At 44.5% G+C, this 25,331-nt stretch overlaps 2 protein-coding genes across 4 annotated transcripts in view; both read left to right on the forward strand.

Annotated features, from left to right (window-relative positions):
• Nucleotides 1-401: 401 nt before the first annotated feature.
• atpv0e2 (ATPase H+ transporting V0 subunit e2) lies at nucleotides 402-10,753 on the forward strand. The gene is made up of 4 exons (XM_083927596.1): nucleotides 402-556; nucleotides 1,994-2,041; nucleotides 7,030-7,128; nucleotides 7,959-10,753. The coding sequence occupies exons 1-3, from the start codon at nucleotides 453-455 to the stop codon at nucleotides 7,121-7,123; spliced, it is 246 nt and encodes an 81-aa protein (XP_083783722.1). The 5' UTR covers nucleotides 402-452; the 3' UTR covers nucleotides 7,124-7,128; nucleotides 7,959-10,753.
• Nucleotides 10,754-16,860: 6,107 nt separating this feature from the next.
• The window catches only part of LOC310955735 (uncharacterized protein), a 39,094-nt gene continuing 30,623 nt past the window's right edge, over nucleotides 16,861-25,331 (forward strand). Inside the window, exon 1 of one of the 3 annotated variants that reach the window (XM_083925742.1) lies at nucleotides 16,861-16,945. The gene's annotated coding sequence lies outside the window, so the exon portion shown is untranslated. Of the gene's footprint in view, nucleotides 16,946-17,409; nucleotides 17,718-19,282; nucleotides 19,368-25,331 lie in introns of those variants that run through there. The other 2 variants (XM_083925743.1, XM_083925745.1) reach the window with 2 other exon arrangements.

Below are 25,331 nucleotides of genomic sequence, written 5' to 3' on the forward strand. Positions count from 1 at the left end.
CCTACCTGGAGTAAGCAAGTATCTGAACTCACTCACCAAAGCGAGCTCCTCTACTCCCAGAGAGACACCAGAATGATCAGCATGTGACGGCCTTTTAGCAAAATACATAGAGACACTTTTTTAAAACATTATATGAATAGAGAATTACAGATAAATCAGTATTTTATGGATAAATAATAATAAAAAAAAAAAAAAAAAATACACTTGCTCGCAACCTGCTGGCAAAAACATCCGTCCAATCCCTCTCGCGTGTAATTCCAACGGACATCCGGCTGAACCAATCAGAATCCGCTGTCTCCTGAGTCCGGACCAATCAGATGTCGAGGTGGCTCGACTGGGCGGGAACATTGCGGAAGCGACGGCCGGGCTCAGCAGCCATTGATGCGCTTTAATTCCGAGAGGACGCACCGACATTAATTCACCTGTATTTGCTGTTTTGGCGGACTGGAGCCATGGTTTCCCACTCCCTCGCCCTGCCGATGATCTGCTTCACCACGCTATGGGCGCTGGTCGGCGTCGTGGCTCCGTTTTTAGTCCCCAAAGGACCCAACCGGGGGTAGGTGGCGGAGCCGGGGTTTACCGGGAGACCACGGAGCGTCTCCTTTCATTTCACACACACACTAACACACACACCGTTTCATCTCACATATTAAGCTGCTTTGTTATTGTTCGGGAATCAATGTTTGCTAATAATTCAGCTACATTTGCATCTTTATAAATACTGCTCGTGCTCGTGCTCGTGCCCGTGTGATGGAGGCCGCGAGCGTCATCGCGCGTCCACCCCAGCATCCTTTCATCCTTCCTTCACTGCACGACGATCAGGCTAAAGGGTCATAAAGCTCCTATAAGAGCACGGGGACGTGTTTGTGATGGGCTTTCATCAGTGTTTGGGTTAAATGTGTACTTTTTAAAATAAGTATGTGAATAACTGATGCTGGGGCCATCACACTGCTGGTAATAATAATAATAATAATAATAATAATAATATGTATTTGTTTAGTACCTTTCATACCTTGAATGCAGCCCAAAGTGCTTTACAACAAAGTAATTGCATGCACCAAGTGCTTCACATTAAAAAGACACAGGATAAACATACAAAAAGTAATATATAGATTTATATTTATGTATTTATGTCCTTTATATATATATTTATGTATGTATATGTGTCATATTAGACTTCTGTGTACTGATCCCCTTTGTGTTGACTCCGACAAGTAAATTGAATTTCCAGCTGAACACTTGAGTAGAAAATTAAAAAATAAATAACCAGGTATAAAAATACAGTATAAGATAAACAAACTCTTAACTAAATAAATACAGAAATTAAAACAAACTTAATAGAAGTTAAACAAAAGACAGTAAACAATAAACTCTATTAAATATAGAAGGTAAACAATAAACTCTTAGTTGAATATATTTTAATATATATATATATATATATATTTAGTGCTTTTCAAATACTAAATATGTTCCAGTCTCTCCTACTTTGCTCTGCAACTGCTGCACAACAATTTACCCGGGGATGAATAAAGTTTTACCTTATGTTATCTTTTACCATATGTGTAATTTTATATTGCGATTTAGTAAAGTGACAGAACAGAAACAGAAATATCAGTTTTTGGGTTAATGCAGCTGAGAAATTATCTAAAAAATTAGATATTTTAGCACAAGCATGCGACAATCTTCTAAATACAATATCTCCAGTCCTGCTCACTGAACATGGTGACGTCCTGATACAAGCAGAGACATTAGTGAGGCCTCACAGTATATTTAATAACACTGCCCAACCCCATCATAAGCTTATAATATGTGGAGCATTGCTACTTTACATTAGGTGTGCGACATGTTGATTAAACCAGTACTGCAGTATTTATTAAAATATTCAAAATCAAAAAGGTGAAAGTAACGCATTGACCTAAATGTTATTAGTTTAAGTCATCCATAAGTGTGCAGAGCTGCATTAACGGGACTTCCTCTCTGTTTTCTTTGACAGTGTGATTGTCACCAGTCTCATCCTCACAGCGGTCTGCTGTTACTTGTTGTAAGTACAAACTCCCCCTCTTCTTCGTCTTCTTCTTCGTCTTCTTCTTCTTCTTCTTCTTCTTCTTCCTGGTGTGAAGCTGCCGTCATTTTGCACGTCAGTGTGACTCTGCTATGTCGCCCTGCTCTGATTACACCTGCAAAATTCAACTTGTGCAAATTGAACGACCAGTGGAGTCCAGCGTAAAATCCTCCCGGGGTCTTTTTTCGGGAAATACGCTCATAAATAATAACAATATAATATTATTTTATCTAATATTATAATATTATATTAATAATAATAAGCCATTGAGACAATTTTTTCCGTATAAACACTATTAACGGAGAAATCCCGGACAGTCGCTAACAGCCGGACGTGGCTAACACTGATTAGCTCGGGGCAGTACGGTGAAGGCATTAAAACGTCTTTTTTAACCACTAATGCTGCTGAAAATAACAGAAAACCTCTGCAGCAGCATGAGAAGAGTCCCTACACAGAAAACAAAGCGCCAACAGCGTAGTTAGTGAACCCAGAGTGTTTTAAAGACTTACCTACTGGCCCAGGTACCAGCTCCTCTCATAGTAAAGTCCATTCAAGTCAGTTACCAAAGTCAATCCAAAAGGAAGGAGCCCATTGGTGCTTCGGTTAATGTGTAGGGACTCATGGGACACAAGGAAAAAATGCATCAATGCTTATTTGATGTATGCAAGTGTTGAAAAAGACCATGGGAGGATTTTACGCCGGAATTTTACTTTAAAGGGATAGTTCAGATGTGTGGTTGTATGAGGTACTTCCATAGTCATTGTGTTACCTCCAGTAGATAGAAGCAGGTAGAAGTACTGACATGGAAGGTTAGAAATGCACTGCAGTGGACGGGGCATTTTAGTCACCTGCAGAATATTTTTACCCCTTTACTTTGCTGTCAAACAGCCCTTTACGAAGCTCTCTTCAAAAGGCCCCAGACTCTGACAGAAATAATAATTTTGCTTCGTTGAACACGAGAGCTGCTGGTCTACTGTTGCTTCAGTTGATTAGTTAGTTACTGTTATTGTGTGACTTTGGTGTTTTATAATAGTTAGAAACTTACAAAGCTAACAAACTAGCTTACCAACCAAAGCAGCGGTAGACCAGCAGCTCTCGTGTTCTGCAAGATAAAAGACTGTTTTTGGAGTCTGGTGGCTTTGAAGAGAGCGATATAACAGCTTCAGTTACCTGTCGGAAAGGTCTGTTTGGGGGCAACGTAAAGCAGAGAAGATATTCCCCCGTCCACAGCAGCGCATATCCCCAAAGCAATTTCAGTCAAAAGCAACTGGACTTGGTTATTTGTCCAGGAAGACGTTTCACCTCTCATCCAAGAGGCTTCATCAGTTCATGTACGCATCTGACCAGGCTGGAACTGGACCAGGACCAGGCTGGGACTGGACCAGGACCAGGACCAGGCTGGGACTGGTATCCTGGTATTTAACCTCTCACAAGGCCGATGATGTCACTGGAACCCTTTGTGCTCCAAGTGCCAACGGCTGTCGTTAGAGTGACGTGAGCGTTGTTGGTGGGAAGAAGGTTTCACTTCGTTAGTGGTCTATTGAGTCTTAACAACAGTCGTTGGAGTCACAGGAGGCCGTTTGTGAGCAGTTGTTCTTTGAGGTTAGATTGTTGAATCTCCTGGGAAGGGATGAAAGGGCAGCATTGTAAATTGGAGTAAGTTGGACCAGTCCCAGCCTGGGCCGGACGCGTACATGAACTGATGAAGCCTCTTGGATGAGAGGTGAAGCGTCTTCCTACGGACGAATGAGAACATTCACAGGGTCACAGCAGTGCATAGTTTAGCCTCTGTGTCTGGCCTCCTGCCTACTGCCATCTACTGTAGTTAACAAACTATAACCCTTTAACAGCAGTTTGGGGGTTTTCCAGTGCTTTCTCATGAATGAGAAGTGGAGATAGATTAAAGCAGGGACATTATCATGTAACAACACAAGATGGAGACCTCAGAAAACGATTATAAAGGGCAAGAGAACGTCCTGTTGGGAGGGCAGGAAGTTACTCGAGTACTTAACGTCAATCACAAAGGATTTGCAAGAACAGGACGTGCATAAAGCTCTTGCTAACTGCCAAGTGGATCTCACAAAACACATGAAGGAGAATCTAAATACACTGAAACAAGATATTGTTCAGGGGCTTACTGAGACCGCAAACAGCCTCATCTACTCAAGGCCGGGCTATCAGCCAAGCAGAAGAACGAGTATCAGAATTAAAAACAGACAGCTCCTAAAACCTGCAAGAGAAAGTGACAGATGTAGACTGTAGATGCAAGATAATTAATACATGTATGGAGCACCAGGGGATCGATTGTGCGGTGAAAAGCAACTAAACACTGGACTTTTACCTCCGAAGCAAACAAGCTGGTAGAGGCCTGACATGGTAACACAACACAGAGGATTTCCTGCAGCTTGAAACTGGAGAAGTTATTCTCGAACAGCCCAGAAAAATATCTTCATTCGTGACTTTTTTTTTTCGCACCACGGCGACGCAGATGATGTGATAAAGAAACAGAGTGCTTGGAGAAGTAGGACGTGCATGCAGGATTATCATCCCACCACTAGATGGAGCCACAGCTCCTCGGGAACATAGACTCAAACTTTAGCAAGGTTGGAGGATAAAGGAGGGATAAGGAAGAAATACATAAAGTGTATGTTCACTGTGTAGAATATATGCAATACCTGGGGAACTCACTCAAATACTTTCAATTGCTTTCTCAATTACTTGAGAAAAGGATCATTTGGATCCAGCCACCAGCCAAATACTGGTCAAATGTGCAGGTGGATGCTAGATTTTGCTATATTTGGACATTTAAACACATCAAATAAGCCATTGAGACTTTTTTCATTTAAAAACTATTAACGGAGAAATCCCGGAGAGTTGCTAACAGCTGGACGTGGCTAACGCTGATTAGCAAGGGGCAGTACGGTGAAGGCATTAAAACGTCTTTTTTAACCACTAATTCTGCTCAAAATAACAGCAAACCTCTGCAGCAGCATGAGAAGAGTCCCTACACATAAAACAAAGCACCAACAACGTAGTTAGTGAACCTGGAGTTTATTTGAAGAGTGTTTTAAAGACTTACCAACTGGCCCCTGTACCAGCTCCTCTCATAGTAAAGTCCATCCATTCAAGTCGTTTACCAAAGTCAATCCCAAAGGAAGGGGCCCATTGGTGCTTTGTTTTCTGTGTAGAGACTCTTTCCACCTTTACACCCACCTGACCTCGGTTGCAGAAAGGCACTATAGGCATGAAAATACGAAATGCAACAAACTAAAAAACACTGCCATCTTCCCCGGGTATGTAGCATTAGCATTTAGCTTCCACAAATGACTGTAGAGTCCCTTACCAGCAGAGTTGAATCCATTTACAAACACACTATAAATCAGCTGAGAGCTCTAAATGACATATTACACTTTCATATTAAAACACTACTGTAAAAACACAAGTGGCATCGTCACATCAAGCTAGCATGTGAGTTGCTACCAATTTGCTAGCTTGAATGAAGCTACTAGAATTAGCTTTACTAAACATTTGTGTGTAAGTGGCACTCACAAGTTGCAGCAAAGATATTTCAACACAGAATAGCATCATGGGTAATTAACTTTGACTGAAAAGCCCAAGGCAGGGGTGATCTAAGGGTCCTTTATAGATTCATCCTAGCTTGGCCTTGGAAATCGAGAATAGGCTGACACTCATCTTTTAATGTCTGCTAATTCAAATATATAAAGGTAAGGCAAATGTATTTATAAAGCACATTTCATACCCACAGGCAGCCCAAAGTGCTCCACAGAATACACTGGTAAAACCACAAGAAACAAATGATAATAAAAACAATACAAGCATGCAAGCAACAACACATCAGCCCTTTTCACACATGATATAGGATTCCATCTGTTTTTAGTCATTTTGCATCTCATTGTGTTGGTTTTGCATCTATTTTTAGTCAATTTATATCTTTTTGTGGTGGTTTTGCATCTATTTTTAGTCATTTTACACCTATGCTGTCATTTTGTTTCTCTCTGGTCATCTATTTTGAATCATTTTGCGTGTCTTTGTCATCCTTTTTTGTTTCTATGTGGTCGTTTTGTGTCTATTTTCAGTCATTTAGCAGCTCTTTGTGGTTGTCCCTATAGTCATGTCTCTTTGTGGTCATTTTTGTCGCTTTGTGTATACTTGCGGGCCCCTGGGCCTGGGCCCGTCATGTTATCCATCCACAGTGCCACATCTCGCTAAAATCAAATAGAGTATTGACAGTTAGTGAGAAATGACATTATCCGGGGGTTGATATGTGAAAACGTCTATAGAATAAAAACGATTAAAGGAAGTAGGCAAAAGGACATCACACGTCACTGAAAACAAAATAAACAATCAAAGGTTATGACAGCCTTGTATTCACCACCGTTACTGTCAAGACTGGGGACGTAAGCGCTGTAAATACATCAGGGTCCAGTGGGGCCGAACAACTAGAAGTCGTAAAACAGCTTCTTCAGGCCGCTTCATTTAAACCGTCTGCATGACGTCTCGTTGTTCATTCTCAGTGGTCCATCCACGTCAGCCCGCGGGTTGAGCTCATTAGTAGCTCTGCAAGGCAACAGACGATCGCGTTGGATTAATTGGGTGATAAAATAATGTTCACGCTCATTACAAACCCCTGAATAACTGTTTTGAGAGTTGGATCCAATTGAAAGCTGAAAGTCTCTCGCGTCCTCGACCTCCTTTGGACTTGTTGCAAAGCTGTTTCCTGCGGCGAGCCCTCGCTGTCTTTACAGCCACGGTGGTTCATTACAGTAATATGATCTAGCGGCGTAGTGCCCAAGAGTGCAGCAACAAGCAGCAGTCAGAACTTTCCTATGAAGAGATAAATCCTACAGTGTGCCTGTGCATTGACATGAGAGAGCACCGCGTTGATCATCTCTCTCTCTCTCTCTCTCTCTCTCGCTCTCTCTCTCTCTCTCTCTCTCTTTTATCAGTTGGTTGGTCGCCATCCTGGCCCAAGCCAACCCGCTGTTCGGCCCTCAGCTGAAGAATGAAACTATATGGTATCTGCGCTACTTCTGGGAGTAAACGAGGTGAGTGTGTCAGAAGAACAGACCGAGACAAGGAGTTCTGATTAGAGATGCGGACCGGATCGGACCCGTCTGTAGTTCTGATGAGTAATTAATGAGTGTTTCCTTTGTCAAGGTTTTGCAACGGTAAAGTTTTCAATTTGCAGGTTCATTGATGACTCTAAAATCGCCCGTAGGTGTGAATGGTTGTCTGTCTCTGTACGTCTCTATGTGTCCTGTGATAGACTGGCCTCCTATCCAGAGTGTACCCCGCCTCACGCCCAATGTCAGCTGGGATCGGCTCCAGCCTAAATAACACTTTGGCCTCTTTCATGAGCATGTATTGATATACAGTATAATACTGTTGTTTCAATGAAAAGTACTGAAACAGATGTATATGCAACAAAAAAGAGGCAATTTATTATTTGGCCGGTAAAAAATGTGCTTGGCCGGTAGATTCTTTCATCTCCCGGTTCCCTTGGCAGATGAGCCAAAAAGTGAGTTTACAGCCCTGCCTAATACAACCCTAAGGGTAGTGGTGTCATCATTCGTCACAAATGGAAATACAACCATTTGTGTTCTTCAGAACGCAGTGGAAAAAGAAAATTACCGCCACTGGACTGTCTGCAGTGACAGAAGTAGCATAGACACAGCCGTGAATATTTATCAACTCATTAATGAGGCGAGAGGGAAAAAAATGGCACTTATCTCACTTTCGAAAAAGCACATTTGCTCCGAGTTCATCATGCCCTTGGACCACACCGTAGATCAGCGGGTATCACGTCTCGCTTCGATCCGTATGCTAAACAGTTCGGTTTGAGATCCTTCTACATCTGTTTTTCTCTCTGTTCCAGGACGGTGCGACGTGAAGCCTCTCATCATTCCTCTCCCGTGTTTGGCTGGACTTTATTTCAACATGACTCCTAACCATTCCCCCTGACACACACACACACACACACACACACACACACACACACACACACACAATCAGCAGACAAAAGTCAGTTTTCCTTGCAAAACGTTGGAAATATTTACACTTATGTACAGAAATTTAGCATCTAGAGTGAAAAAGTCTGAAGTGATGTCTTAGTTAACAGCAGGATTTGTGAACAAATGCATTGATTTCCAGTGAAACTGTAACACGTGTCAGGAGTCAGTAGTTATTAATCTTCCTTCTCTGAAATGTGCAATCTTCAGATACTTTGTGTTTGTTTACATTTTTCGTTGTTTTGTTTTGTCGCCGTCATCAGGGAACACGGCATTTTTGAGTGTTTGTATTTATTTTCCCCGCGAACACTGATGTAAGCGTGTTGTAATTACCTCAGTGTCCACACGGTCGTGTTATATAACTGTTATTATCTGTGATGTAACGGTGTGAGCGTGAGTGTGTGTGTGTGTGTGAAGAGTTCATTACTGTGAGTGCTTGGACCGCAGCCATGAGAATCTCCCAAAACCATAAAAGTGAAGAGCGATTCCCTCCACTTTAGACTACTTCAGCATGAAACTCCCTCCCACTCTCCCCTTATGCTCGACGCCGCGGAGGTTCTCGTTGCCATGGTGATCCCATCGCCCAATTCAGTCCCTTTTTTCCACTCGACCCCTTTTGATGAAATCCTGCCCGTTCTCGCCTGCTCGTGTAATGTGGGGACGTGTTTTTAGGATTGAAGCTGCGAGTAGCTGCTGAGAGGACTGGTGATAATATCCACTGCCTTTAAATCTTTTAATCTTCATCCAAGTGTTTCCCCTCATAATAGACCTTTTTGAGCAAATTCCCCATTTAAATTCCAGCTTTTCAGGAGCAGAGTAGCAGAATAGACCCGTACACGAGAAAACCAAGCAATGAAACAAGTACAAAATCTTAATTTACTGCGTGTTTTCCAGATCGCAATCTGCTGGAAACCCCCTTCGTATGCCTCCGCCTGGCTGAATATTTCATCAAAGGCCTTTGATATGTCAGATAACAGTGTGATCAAACCCTGACGTGTAGTTTGATGTTTATAGACACGGTTCACACGCTTCCTGGAAACCCTGGAAATGTAGAGATTTATACACTGGCTTTTCAAAAAACATTTTCTCTGAGTCGAGTTGAAGGTACTGATCAAAATGTTGGCATCGAATCCCCAAATCCTTGAAATGACTGTCTGTTAGAGCAGGACTAATCACAGTAATAGCATGTACAGCGTGTGCTGTGCTGTGCTGCACTTACTGTATTGCCCTGTGTTCAGCAGAGCGCACGTGTTAACCTGTACACATGCATTTGAGTGTTAGTGGCCAGAAGTCAAGGTTGCATTTCAGTGGACTCCGGTGTCAAGACTAAATTAGTCTGAGTCTAGATCAGGTACAAAGGCAAAACGGCCCGAGCGCCACCTCGACTCGCACGTTTCACTCTGCGCTACTTAATTTCATTGCTGTGATTGGTTGTAGACCCATCCAATTGCATCCAGAGGCATTTTGGTGCGCGCCATTTACGACGTCCCTGTTGGAAATCTTTGGAAGACGAAGTGAGAGGTTCCCGACGCCAAATCGATGCCGGTACAACGCTTCAAAAAGCTCGCCTCTTCTGTCATCTTCTAACATTTGCTTCAAATACGATGCTTGCGTGACACATCGGCTGCAGGCCACTACCACAACCGACGTCTCCCCTCCCCCCTCTCCACTCCCTATTTCCAACCTTGAGAACCCCTCCCTCCCTTTACACTGTCCCTCCCCGTCCTCCTCTCTAAAACCACTTTGCTTCAGCCAAAAAGAATCAAAATCAATATACAGCTACTTTTTAGAAAGACCAAATTGCGTTGTATCTTTTCCTCCAGCCCTCCTTGCTAGTTGTGGTGGTGGCATGCATCTAAAAGAGGATGTGCATCGAATTAGAGTGCGATTGCTCCCGATCACACCGGCAAAGTGAGGCCAGAACGATGGGGTTTCGTTTGCAAATCCAAGTGAACCAGAGCTTGTAAACAAACTCAGTCGTTGGACCCAGGTTTGGTAACCTCGTCCAGACTTCGGTGCCGTCAGGGAGTCGACCCTAAATCTGACACCGGGTCCCGTAACTGAAGCTCAGTGGTGCGTTTGGAGCACGTGAAGAAAACGCTGAGTATTCAGACTGTGGTTTTTGCTCTCACTTCGTTTTTCTCCCGTCGAGCTTTCCGACCATTAACTGCCAGCTATCAGATGTACCCGTGAACCCTTGTGTTCTTGGGTTTGTTTCCTTTAGTCCGTTTGGCTCACGTTCCCAGTCCCGCTCTTAATGCAACTCGCTGCAGTCAGCCCGCAAAAAGGGACAGAGTCACATTCTCAGTGTTGGCGAATCACCGGACAACAAACGGCGTCGTTCTCACCCGGCCCAAACACCCCGAACTAAAGTAGCGAAGACCCCTTAACGCTCAATTTTCCTTTCCCTGTGAATCCGTCCAGATCTTTCCAGAACTGGCTGCTGCATATCTGTTAAATATTCCTGGCAACATAGACGGAGACAGTGATGGATTTTGTTTTGTGTGTGTGTGTATTCAAAGTCACCATGGTTACGAAAGTCTCATGCGTGACCTTGTATTTGTGTGAAGTAAATGCTTCTATTTGAGTGGAATTGTATGTGAAACACCCGATTAAAAAAAAAAAGATGTCTCATACAATCTCGCTGCTCTGTTGACATTGCGAACATTCCTCCGGAGCAGGCTGCTGGAATGCACGTTTGGTTGTGAATGAAACGCACACAGACACGCACACACACACACACACACACACACACACACACACACACACACACACACACACACACACAGACACGCACCTATACACTCCGGTTTCAGCGGTGAAATGCTGTGATCTCAAAAGACGATCTAGATTCTTTGCGCGACTCAGCGTTTTACAAATACCTCACCCTTTAACCTCACGCAAACCGAGTCTTATCTCATAAGGACATGATAAGAAGTAGGCCACACAAACACAAACACGCATCGCTACATTCCAAACACGTTGGAGGTTAATTGTATCGCTCAGAGTCCCGTGTGTATTTGTGCAAAAGAGGAAAATAAACATGCACGTCAGCCTTCCTGTCGGATCTCTGCTGGTGGCCGATGACTTGACTGGTGAAGGACTGAGACCTTGGCGGTCGAGGACAAGGTTGGCTCCCCCTTATGCAAGATTCTCACAACACAGGCAGGATTCACACACACACACACACCTCCTTTGGCTCTCCTCATCTTTCAGTTGCTGGTGTTTTGCTGGAAGAAACTCAAAATACACCTTTTCGCAAGGATGATTTCTGTTTTAACGTTAAAATACTCCAATTCAGGAACGAGCTACAGGAAGATATGCATCTCATCTCATCTCATCTTCAACCTCTTATCTGGGGTCGGGTCGCGGGGGCAGCAGCTTTAGCAGGGGACCCCAAACTTCCCTTTCCCGGGCCACATTAACCAGCTCTAACTGGGGGATCCTGAGGCGTTCCCAGGCCAGTGTGGAGATCTAATCTCTCCACCTGGTCCGGGGTCTTCCCCGAGGCCTCCTCCCAGCTGGACGTGCCTATGCCCTCAATAAATGTACTTTTTACAAGAAACTAATAGGAGCTGGGATGTGAGAGACGTTGAGGTCATGTGCATTTGCCTGCTTGTAAATAAGATGATTTGCTGTTAAAAGCTAAATCGATGGCTGGACAGAATCTTCCAATACAACTGATCATCTGAGGCCGAGAGCGGAATTTACAGCATCGCATAAAACATGGACTTTACTGGAACTGTTGGGTGCATTTAAATGAATTGATTTGAATGGTTAACATATACAAATGTTCCATTGCAGGGTTTTTTACCAAAGAGTTATTGGTATGAAGCAGCTTAAACCAGGCTCAAACAATGTTGTCAAACAACGTTCAACAATCTAACCTCAAAGATCAACTGTTCACAAATGGCCTCCTGTGACTCCAACGACGGTCGTTAAGACTCAATAGAGCACTAACCAAGTCCAGACCAACTTCCCACCAACGACTGTCACTCTTACGACGGTCGTTGGCACTTGGAGCACAAAGGGTTCCAGTGACATCATCGGCCTTGTGAGAGGTTAAATACCGGGATCTCACACCAGTTAGCTGGACCAGTCCCAGCCTGGTCCTGGTCCAGTCCCAGCCTGGTCCTGGTCCTGGTCCAGTCCCAGCCTGGTCCTGGTCCTGGTCCTGGTCCTGGTCCTGGTCCTGGTCCAGTCCCAGCCTGGTCAGATGCGTACATGAACTGATGAAGCTTGATGATGTTGCTTTTGACTGAAATTGCTTTGAGGAAAATGTTGTCAAACCTGCACCACCTACCGGCAAAGAACGGAGGGGGGCGCTGCCATTGTGACGCCACCTGCAGGCCAAGAGTGTTTAAGTGAAATTCCAGCGTAAAATCGTCGTCTTTTTCTGCACTTACATACATCCAATAAGCCGTCGAGAGAGTTTTCATGTATAAACTATTAACAGAGAAACCAGGGAGAGTCGCTAACAGCAGGACGTGGCTAACACTGATTAGCTCGGGGCAGTACGGTGAAGGCATTAAAACATCTTTTTTAACCACTAATACTGCTCAGAATAACACCAAACAGCGCTGTGGTGTGGTGGTTAGCACTGTCGCCTCACAGCAAGAGGGTTCCAGGTTCGAAGGTTCGGCTGGGGCCCTTGTGTGTGGAGTTTGCATGTTCTCCGCGTGTCTGCGTGGGTTTTCTCCGGGTTCTCCGGTTTCCTCCCACAGTCCAAAGACATGCAGGTGTTCGGTTCATTGATGACTCTAAATCACCCGTAGGTGTGAATGGTTGTTCTCTGTTCGTCTCTATGTGTCCTGTGATAGACTGGCGTCCTGTCCAGGGTGGACCCCGCCTCCAGCCCCCCCGTGACCCCGATAGGGACAAGCGGTTGAAGATGGATGGATGGATGGATGGATGGATAACACCAAACCTCTGCGGTAGCATCAGAAGAGTCCCTACACATGAAGTGAAGACGAAATCACTGTTCAGAAACAAATCTAGTGACGCAACGTGTCGAATGTGCACCTGCGGGCTCAGCACACACCGTTGTTGCTGGATCATGATTGTGTAATATGAAATGACTCTCTTTCATTACCACCCAAGAGGACAAACATCAATCCATAATTCACAGCTGCAAATAACTGTGGTGTTGCAGCACCGCAGCCTCATTACGGATGCAGATTAATGAGTAAACGGCCTCTAAAAGCAGAGTTTTTGTGACCGGTTGTGACCATTCACTCTGCTCCTGCACAGAGCGAGGCACCGACATTTGCAGTACCGTCCTCTATGCCGAGCCTCGGCCTACATTTCTGTTTAAACGGATGAACGACAAATTAATACTCATAATTTAAGAGCATGCACACAAACAGCCTACGGGCCTGCGCATATGGGCTTTGACTGACAGACAGACACCGATAAACACAAACACCCCACAGCTTATCCGCTGTATTATTCATAAATTGAGGCTTAATGCTCCATGACAACCTACTTTTTTCCCCCCATTAAGATTTAAACATCTTTACGCAGACGGCTATACGAGCTGGCCTCAATAACACCAGCGCCTCTATAGAAGGTTGTTTCTGTTCCTCACAGGGGAGCAGCTGCAAGCCTCATAATGCATATTTTAATCGCTCTATTTAAATATATATACTGTGAAGAGGCGGCCTGACAGATGCAGCGGTGTTTCTGAAGCCGGTTCTATTATGAATAATTGAAAATAAACATTTTTTCTTCTAAAAAGTGAACATTTTGAAGCTTTAAATTAGGTTATTAAAGAACTGTGACTAGCATGGGAGAACCTCTAAAGCAGGGGTGTCAAACTCAGGCCTGTGGGCCAAATCTGGTCCGCGATGTAATTATATTTGGCCCCCAAGATCATATCAAGGTTCTCTGAGAGCTGGCCCGCGAGTATAAAGCACATACACGTCTACTTTCTGTTAACAAACATGAGCATCCATGCTACCAGTCTCTGCAGACACACTTAATCCACCCCTCCCCAAAAACGACCCAAAGAAAGATGGAGGACAGGAGCTTTCAGCAGATGATCTGTGTGTGAAGGTAAAGAGCTGTTTGTCACCGTGGCTGTGACCAAAGAATCAAACAGAAGAAACACCACGACAAGAACAAGGAGCTGCACTGGAAAGGCTCAACGTTACACATCTGGAGAGAAGGGAACACATGCACATTTGCAGTCTTTCTTTTTTGTTTTTAGTAAATATTGAGATTGGCCCGAAACTTTGTAAAACCGAAAGTTTTTAAATTTGGCCCACTGTGAATTAGAGTTTGACACCGCTGCTTTAAAGCGTATAACGTCCCCGGAAATGAAATTATTATCAATAACAACACGGAGTGAGTGATATGGATGAAATCATGGTGTTTATTTCTCAGTGTGATATTGTGCATTGAACTGATTATGGATAAAACCATTTTTTTTATTTAATTAATCACTTGTCACACAGTTGTGTTCATTGATTTAGTCAACAATGAAGAAGAAGAAGAAGAATTACTTTATTTATCCCGCAACGGGGAAATTGAATTTTTTCACTCTTATTAATAATCATGTTACACACACACAGACCCGAAATACACACACATGCACAAACAGAACAGGACCTATATACATGCAATTAAGAAGAGATGTTAGAGCGAGGGGGCTGCCAGTGACCGGCGCCCCGAGCAGTTGGGGGTTCGGTGCCTTGCTCAACAGCACCTCTGCAGTGCCCAGGAGTTGAACTCGCACCTCTCCAGCCACCAGTCCACGCTTCGTACATGGTCCACACAGGGACTTGAACCAGCGACCCTACGGTTCCCAGCCAAGTCACCTATGGACTGAACTGACCAATGGAACATACAATGGATACATTCACACTTTATAGGGGGAGAAGTTCAGCATCCGTGAGGAACTCGGAGTAGAGCCGCTGCTCCTTTGTGTTGAAAGGAGCCAGTTGAGGTGGTTCAGGATCATCTGGTAAGGATGGACCCTGGGCACCTCCCTAGGGAGGTGTTCCAGGCACGTCCAGCTGGGAGGAGGCCTCGGGGAAGACCCAGGACCAGGTGGAGAGATTAGATCTCCACACTGGCCTGGGAACGCCTCAGGATCCCCCAGTTAGAGCTGGTTAATGTGGGCCGGGAAAGGGAAGTTTGGGGTCCCCTGCTAAAGCTGCTGCCCCCACGACCCGACCCCGGATAAGAGGCTGAAGATGAGATGAGAATGAGACATTCACACTTTACTATAAAATACATCAGGCCATACAAAAGTTTAGATAATAAACAAGAAATTTTTTCAGTGTTTATTTACTGAATAAGGCCAACAATGCTTTTTAAATGGGGTGCTGTTTGCTATGACCAAGCCTGGATTATGAACATTAATATCCAAATAACCTAAAACTGGCTGCTCAGATTATGTATAGGCTGCCAGCTGTGCTCTATTATGTAGGATTATGTGTTTATTATTAGATTAAACTCTGCATTTATCATCTTTAACCTTTATACTCTCTGTTTCCAAAGTGTTCACAAAGGAGTTGATTCCATTGTAAAAGCTGTGGTTTGTTAAAAATGACGTGTTTCTAATATTTGTATCAATGAGGATGTAAATTCATAACTTGTGCATTCATCCAAACTCAATCCAGTGTAAACAACAGTGAGTTTGCGGAGGTAAGAGAAGCTGCGTTAGGGGCTTTTGAGTTGTGGTTAACCCGCTGTGGAGGCCGTCTGCCCGGGGTCTGCCGCTCCGTTCGACGGTTCCAGTAGCGGGGCTCCGCTCTGAAGCAACCCCGGGGCAACGCTCGGGTCAGCGGGTTCACGGCTTCAGTTCTCCCGGTGTCCTTAAAGACGGGTCGTGTGGCCCCGCCCCCGTGACGAGGCCGTGTCGTAGTTACAAACCGGGGTTGGTTTTCACGGACTTCCACGTGGGTCAAGTTTCCGAGAGTCACACGGCACCAAACCGGAAATACAGCAGCGTGCTTTTCAAAATAAATGCAACACGGACTGAGGAAACTGGACAAAACAAAATTGTTTCTGTTTTTTAGGCTCAAGTTGGGTGATTAAAATGTTAATGTCGCATATGTGAATTAAATTAAAGCAGAAAACAAAACCAATAAATTATATAAAAAAATAATAATGATGTAAAATTAAACACAAAATACAGAAAAACACACACAAAAAAATAATAAAAATAAAATCAATCCACATATTCAAAAAGGACTGGGAAGTATTATTTATTTAATCCCATCTCCATAATTAATAGTATTTCATTATTTATAGTATATCTAATATTTATAAATTATAATATATTAACCACCACTTTTCTACTCAAGAACTACTCAAGTAACTCAAAATTTCACTACAGTATTTGTTTTTTGTGTTGATGCATCTTGGTATAAAATTAAATTAAAATTAAATAAAGTTATTTAAAAAAATAAAGGTAATATAAAATGGAACTACTCACAAAATTGCACTTAAGTACAGTACTTGAGTAAATGTAATTCAAACCACTCTAATGTAGTATAATAATAATAATAATAATAATAATAATAATATAATAAAAATAAGAATATAATATAATAATAATAATATAACAATAACAATATTAATGATAATAATAATTATAATATACTACTACTACTACTACTACTACTAATAATAATAATAATAATATCAATCTTCAAAATGTTGCACCCCATTCCCCAAAGTCGACCTTTATTTTGAAATCCCCCGGGTCTACCATTGCATGCTAAAATCTCTCGAGATTGACAGCTCGTCTCCGGGATTATCCGTGAACTCAAGTGCCCTCCGATCCGCCGAAGACTGAGAGCTGCAACTGTTTTTACAGCTGACACACACTTCCCCTCTTTATCAGGTCAGTCACACACACACACACACACACCTGCTTCAATACCTGTACTCAACGGTGACAGTGTGAAGCTACAACACACTGGCGTAGACAACAACAACAACACCAACAACACTGGCACCACAACAACAACAACAACAACAAAAAGAACAACAAAGAGCACCCACAAACCCGCGCAACACACCCCGCGCGCTCTTTTACGCGTATCTCTCTGCCCCAAAAAGTGTTTTTTTACGCCGCGTTTGTTTTTGTTTTCGTGGACGGCACCATGTCGCACACACAGGGGGGGTGTGTGTCGCTGCTGTTACAAAACTTTATTAATAAAACAAGGGAGAAGAATTGGATTCATGGTTGCTTTAATTCTCCCACCCTCTCTCCTCTCCAAAACGGCTCCAAATGGAGGGAGGGAGAGACACGAGGAGGAGGAGGAGGAGGAGGATGTGGTAGTGGTGGTGGTGGTGGTGGTGGTGAAGCAGGCGAGAGGGGGGTGTTGAACAGTCCTACAACCATCTTTTTCTGTCCCGTTTATCCGCCATATATAGGCCAAGCGCGTGCACTGCTGTAAACTTAACTTCCTGCATGTGGCTGTGGAGGTGAAATGGGATTTTCTGGTTGAGCCGCCGCCGCCTCCGCCGCCGCCGCTGCTGCCCATGCGGGCTCCCCTCTCATGTCTGCGGATGGTGCGTAATAATATCATCTGGAGAGGCCGAGGCCGACATTTTACCCCCGGTCCGGAGGAGCCTTAACTCCGAGGGGACATCCGAGGACACGCGATAAGGTAAAAGCACCATCTCACCCCAACCGAAGCTTTCCTCCGCGTTTACGCGAATAAATGCGCATTAAAGTTTGACGAGTGACAAATAGATCCCCTCCCCAAACATGTCTGCAGCCTTTTAACGCTCTTCTAAGGATGAAAATGGCTACTTTCACAGGGATTTACATACACTAGCATGCACGGCACACTTGACTCGGGAGTATTAGACGTGGATCCGAGGGTTCATTGGACATTTAAACACATTAACTGTGGCATATTTGTGTATTTAAACTGGCACCTAATTGCATTTGCGCGATACATTTAGACTTATTTTATTTGCGCAAATAAGGAGTTAAAAATCCCCCTTTGTGTGTGTGTTTTTCCTTGCAAACTTTGCACTTTAAATGGTTACAAAGCTCCATTTTCTGTTTTCATTACACCGAGAATAATAAGTTGCCCGGGTCGGTATAATATTACCCACCGCGGATCGGCGGCGGCACCTGCAGGTGGACGAGCAGCGGCCAAACTTGTCTGATTTATTCCCCGGTGTCAACTTTAATATTTAACGAAAGTCCGTAAGGCACAAAAGAGACTTTAAAATCCGCACCCAGACCTGTTGGAGGGTGAAGCGGACCCACAGCCTCACACATCGGCCCTATTAACAATTAATATTGGACATCCGGTGGCAGTGCCAGCTGCGCCCCATTTTTATTGTTGTCTTGCGCCTGAAAGGATCCCTGTTGTCTCGGCTGGATACTCCGCGACGCGTGGTGGTGGCGGCGGCTTCTTTTGGTAGGAATCCCTGCTTTTATTTCAAAAATACAAAACTCAAATGCACGGGGTTGTGAATTCGCAGTGTGACACGGAATGAGGAGCTATCGGGATGTGGGAGTGTAGCGCGGCGGCGGCTCCTCGGCTCGCCGTGCCATGCGGGACACACACTGGCTGCTGCCACCATGGCACCTTCTCCTTCCCTGCTCTCTGGCTCTCTGCTGTTGTTCTCTCCAGCTGTGCGGACACACGGCACCGTCATGCCCTCCCCATCACCGGCTCCGTTGCGCTGATCGGTTCATCGGCAGTTGTTTGTTTGTTTCGTAGAGGGGGAGAGCGGGACGCGCACCGGCGAGGAGAAGGGGCGGCGGACCGGGGGCCACTTTGGCTTCCCTTCGTTACGGGAAACGGAGCTCCAAGGACACGGGGAGGAGAGGAGAGGAGAGGAGAGGCAGGGGGCGCATCCAGGTCGATTGAGTGATTGTTCTTTTTTTTCTCCCCCCTTCTTTGTTGTGATTGAAGTTTATTGTATTTAATTAAGAGGAGAAGGGGAGATTTCCCAGGCGAGACGGAGCTTTGTCCGCCGGCCCGGATTTTTTTTTTGGAGCTTTAATTTGGCAAATTGGCCTCCCAGACAGACCGACAGCCAGGCCGTCCCTCCTCCTCCTCCTCCCCCCCTGCTCCCCCGCCTCATCCTCGCTGTTTTCGGGCACACTCTCCGCCATCACAGCCTCTTTACGGACTCCTGCTGCCTGGTTGACTTTTTTCGCAACCCCATTCTCGTCTCTCCGTGCGTAACCTCCATCCATCCATCCATCCATCCATCCATCCGTTACCGTGCTGCTGTCCTCGATCACACTGGGGGGCTTTTTTTTTTTTTAAAGAGGCCTCCAGCTGTTAAAGGTTCATTGTCTGGTCAGGCTGCTCGTGCTCCACAGTCAGCATGACTTGCTCCCACTCTCTGATGTGCTCTCCACATGTTCGGATGAGACCAATTGTGCGTTATAATCTGCTTTAGTCATTCTCTAACACCTTTATTTTGAAAGTCACTATATGATAAAAAAAGTTTTGACCCCATATGTGATAAAAACATCTCAAAGTACTAAAAGATGATCACAGACTACAAACACAACAGAGCATTAAGTCAAAAGTATAATAACTTTTGACTTAAAGTGACACTATCTGATAAAAGAATACCCTGATATTCATATTTTTGTAATCACAGACACATTGTATTGCTCTGTCGGAGTAGTAGAGCTGGAAAAGATTAGCTGATTTACGGATAAAATAATCTATTTTATATGACGGATTATCGTTGAAGTGATTTTTCAAGCGAAAATGCAAAATAAGTCCTGGTTCCAGCTCCTCTTACGTGCTAGTTTATTTTGTTTTCAGGCGGTTCGTTGGACAAATCGAGTTATTTGAAGCGGTCGCTTTGGACTTTAGGAAATTGTGACATTGTAAATTGTTTATTACCATTTTATAGACCAAACAATGAACCGATCATTGAGAAAATAGACAGATTCATCAGTGATAAAAGGATCTTGCGGTGAAATGGTACGGTGATGAAATCATCAATCCTGATACACACCGATGTCGTCTAAACTGACAATAACAAGCACATTAACTCAGACGGATGTTATCAGAAATACCTGAGGGAGTAGTATTAGTAAATTTCCTTTTTGGTTTTAGAATAAAACAATCGTTATATCACCCAGACACACCCTCAAAATGATCTATAGATCGCTTCGATCCCGATGTCGAAAAACCAGCTGCAGCGATATTTACGTCATTTGGACGACGCTTTACGTTCTGACCTTCCGGCCGTTTGTTCATTCATTCATTCATCTTCAACCGCTTATCCCGGGGTCGGGGTCGCGGGGGGGGGGCTTGAGTCGATCCCAGCTGACATCGGGCGTGAGGCGGGGTCCACCCTGGACAGGACGCCAGTCTATCACAGGACACATAGAGACGAACAGAGACAGACAACCATTCACACCTACGGGTGATTTAGAGTCATCAATGAACCGAACACCTGCACGTCTTTGGACTGTGGGAGGAAACCGGAGAACCCGGAGAAAACCCACGCAGACACGGGGACAACATGCAAACTCCACACAGAAGGGGCCCAGGCCGGATGCGAACCTGGAACCTTCTCACTGTTTATTTTACTGAATTACCAGAAAACATGCTACCTTTTGTTATTTTGACCTTAGTCCACCCTGAAACCTACAGCTCAGCTTCTATATATCATCATCTATTGTTGTCACTTTAACTATCTTTGTAAATGAAACCTTCTTTCTTAGTATTCAACCGAATCATAGTTTGTGGCCACTTGGGACTTCCACTGGGAAGATGGGGCTTTTCTATGTTGTGTCCTCGGCCCCCTAGACTGGGGCATAACAATCGTGGACATGCTGTATAAGGACCTACTATAACTGGATCGAAGATTTCTGCAGAGTATAACAATGATTTGTGAGGATACACGTGATATACATCCATGCTGCCTTCAAGTGCTACGGTGCTACGTTTGCACCTGTAAACTGGAAATTACCAGTGCGTTGTGTTCAAGTGCGTTTGTTCTCGTAGTTAAATGAAACACTGCGAACCCACAGATCCTGATCTGATACTCGGGGGAAACCATTTAAACCGGCTTATTCATCAGCTACAGTGAAACTGTATTTTTTACACATCATGCATAGAAGATTTTTTAAAGGTCACAAGAGCTAGCTAATATTTCTGTACTCTTCCCCACCAGCTCAAAAACAGTGCTGTTGTAATAGTCGACTCTTGCGTTGCGCGGCGCCATGTTGAAAAGGTCAAAGGTCACCTCATCTCGGCAACTCATTTATCGAAATATTCTACGAGTTTCCCGGTGGAAAATGACCACATGAGGGGGTATTCATGTGCACTATTCACGTATTCATGTCGGATTTTGACATTTACCAATTTTCCGTAGGACGTGAAGGCTCCATCCTCTTAAACCGCCTGGCTTGTGTTACATCACGTGATGCACTGATATGGGGTCATTTTTATTCAGCATTATCTGGCCCCGCGTGGCGTTCAGGATAATAGCTCCGTCTCATCTCATCTTCAACCTCTTATCCGGGGTCGGGTCGCGGGGGCAGCAGCTCTAGCAGGGGACCCCAAACTTCCCTTTCCCGGGCCACATTAACCAGCTCTAACTGGGGGATCCTGAGGCGTTCCCAGGCCAGTGTGGAGATCTAATCTCTCCACCTGGTCCTGGGTCTTCCCCGAGGCCTCCTCCCAGCTGGACGTGCCTGGAACACCTCCCTAGGGAGGCGCCCAGGGTTCATCCTTACTAGATGCCCGAACCACCTCAAATTGCTCCAGTGCATTACTAATACTCATACCATAAGGCTCAGTTGTGAATGTACTGGCATGGAAATTGTTGTCCGGTTGAGGAGGCATTTAAATTATCGACCTATAGTAGTGAAAGTAGTAGTAGTGTGTCAACAGCAGCACATTTCCCCACTTTAAATGTAAACGTGCACACGTGTTTATGTCAGTATCTGCTTTAGTGTAGTGGTTGCATAAGCCGCGGTCGTGTTTGCATCTTCTTTGTTTACAAAGGGCCGAACGGATCGTTGTGCGAACGTGAAGCCCGTGGTTATTATCAGTTGTTATTGACCTACAGTGTGTTTGAGGTGAAGCAATTTTCCTTGGCTTCCCCGTTGCCTTAACGGTGAACTCTTGCCCGCGTGTTTATGAGCCAGGAGACCTTTGGACCGAGCCTATGTTGAACCAACACACAATAAACGACAGACGCAGGGTTGTAATCCCACGAAAGGCACGCCTGGCTTCTTATATCAGCCGGAGTATATAAACAAATATGAGCAGGAATGCGTTTGTGTAAAGTGGTAAATATACCTCGTGAAAACAGCAAATACCTCGAGTGCTGCAGTCAGGTAAAGGAGATGAGAGGCGATGGCATTGAGATGAGTGAGTTTCCATGTGTGTTATGTTCTTGTTAGACATGAGACATAGTTGGACGAGTGTGTCGCCTTCTCTGACAGAATGGTGGCTGATGAAAAGATAAGATAAGATGCCTTTTTATTGATTTCAAGAGATGAAATTCATGTGTTGCAGAAGCAGCACAAGGACAGAAATACCTAGAGATTTATATATAAGGAAAAAAATAATTAGATTATGAAATATAAGACTAGAAACCATACAAGAGCAATTAAACTCAAAATTACAGGGGGAAGCAGACGCAAGATATACACATGTGGGGTTGGTACTTCCATAATCGGTGTGTTACCTACAGTAGATGGGGGTCGGCACGCCCACACTTTGGAGCAGCAGGGACGCGGAAGCTGATAAATGTACTGGCGTGGGCGCGGGCAGCGTGTGAACTTATATTTAAAACTATGTTGGTTTAAATGAACGCCATGTTTAGAGTTCTCTCACAGCTTTACCTTGCTGTCAGACGAGCTTTTACGACGGGGAAATGAGCCGTTACGCTCTCTTCAAATGCACCAGACTCCATTGACAAAAAGGGTCATTTTACCTCACAGAACACCGGGAGCAGCTGGTCTACCGTTGCCTCGATCAGTGGTGTTATTTTGTCACTGTGGTGTTTTTAGATTGACCAAAGTGACACAATAACACAAATAAACCAAGCGATCGTGGCAGCGGTATACCAGCGGTATATCAGCGGTATACCAGCGGCTCACTGTGTGTGATTGTTTTTGTCAATGGAGTCTGGTGGCTTTGAAGAGAGCATAGAAAGGCTGCGGATCTCCGTCATAAAAGGTCGTCTGACAGTAAGATAAAACTGTAAAAATATTCCAAATACGGAAACTTAAAATGATATTGTTATTGTAGGTGTCTAAAATACATTTGGCTGCTACTACTTAAGGTTCCTATTAAAGGTTGAATATGGAGAATGAGCAGAACACACTGTCATCTAGTGTCTCAAGATTGAGTCGCAACAACAAAAAATACTTCCAGGAGTCGGGTTGCCAGGTTGGTCAGACCCGGCCCAGTAGCTACAGGAGACCGGAGTCTATTTGAGCCTGTTTGAACCCGTCCCCTCCGGCAAATCGCACCATAAAAACAAGTATTAGAGGAGTTTGACTGACAGTTAGCGTTAGCTGTTACAGCTAAGAAAACATGAAAGTTAGCTTACCTATCAAGGAGAAACGTAACCATGAGGGCGTGTGTTTTAATGCCGTTGAACTCTTTCTCTCAGTCCATGGAGTGAATGCTCGGCCTATATTGACTCTGGTTGTTGCCCGTCTCCACTCACTCAGCTGCCGGGACAAAGAAGCAGCTGCAGGATCGGCAAACTCCATTTCACCCAGTGCCAGCCTACAGTAGCTGCACCCAACAACAGACAACCCTGGGTACCAACAACGCCCAACACCATTGGCTGCTACAATGGAAACAGAACGTGACAGAAAATCATTGTCAAACCCGTCAAAAATGTTTAAAATATTAATTCAGACTAAATATATTTTTTTATGGAAAAGCAAAACTTTCATTGTGTACCCCTCAAAATAATTAAAAAAAATATAGCTTTTAATAAAGATTCTTCATTGTCAACCTTTAAGATCCCGTCATGATACAAGTGAACACACTGTAACAAGATCACATAGTGACATAATATAGTTTATAATGTAATATGTTCTGTAGTTTAAGATGAAAGAGTAGCGTAGAATATAAAACCCAGTGCACTGTAAGCAGCACCTGAACTGGTTGCACTGTTGATACAAGCAAACTGCTGACATGAGACGCTTTAATCCCTCTGTCAACTCCCAGTGTTTTGTATCTCGAGTCCTCCTGCTCTCAGCACTACAGCCGAAGCTTTGTGATCGAGATGTAAAATGTAAACGCGCAGCTCCGCCGGGATCATAACGTGCGCTTCACCCGCTTATTGACTTCAAAACGCTGTATGTGCGTGACAAGTGTTTGTGTACGCAGCATGTTGGTAGCTGTCTCGCTCCGTCTGCCAAATAGCAGTTTTCCATGTGGCATGCCAAGGCAGTGTCATAACTGCCCCGGCCAATCCTCATTTCCTCATTCTTGTGTGCCTGAGGTCAATCCACAGTGAACGCATTATAGCATTGTTCTCGAATCACTGAACCCGGATCAGTTTGAGCTGCTTTCTTCTGGTTTTCTACAGGTGCTGAACAGTAGGTCTGCATTGTTCTTGCTGCGAGTGAGTGTGTGACTGTGTGTGTGTGTGTGTGTGTGTGTGTGTGTGTGTGTGTGTGTGTGTGTTGCTCTGTGTTTCATCATGTCCCCGTCTGAAAAAAGGAGCTCGGTCTGATCAGGAGTTTGCACTGTGGCCTCCTCTCTAATGGGGAATCAGAGTTTTTGGTTACGCAGACACTCGCCGGTGCAGAGCGGCTCGGCAGGCAGGAAAGATCTCATTGGCGGAGTTTAACCGTATTTGGGTGGAGCCGAAGAAGCAGCTCTTTAGAGGACAAGTTAGCTAGGTTAAAGGACAAAGGCTCGACGTATCCCGTGTTTTTCTTTTCCGTCTCAAAAAAACACACCAAAACCAACAATGAATGCATCTACTTAGCGATACAAATCCTTCCTCCCCCGTGCCTAGAGCTGCATCGCTGTCAAACAAACTATTGAAACGCATCGGTGAGCCACACTGTTACACTGGCTGACATGTCCTTTCATTACCATGGTCACACACACGCTCACTGTAGTTTATTTTGACTCAGTCCCACACACACACACACACACAACGTCCTGCTGCCACAAACACTAATGAGAGCACCAAACGTGTATTAATCCACGTCTGAAAATAGTCCCCGACAAATGCACTTTTTCCTCCCGGACGGACTGAGTCACTAAAAAGCTCCAGTGCCCAGCTGTGAAAGAGTA

Source organism: Echiichthys vipera, assembly GCF_963691815.1.
Source record: "Echiichthys vipera genome assembly, chromosome: 2".
Lineage (NCBI taxonomy): Eukaryota > Metazoa > Chordata > Actinopteri > Perciformes > Trachinidae > Echiichthys > Echiichthys vipera.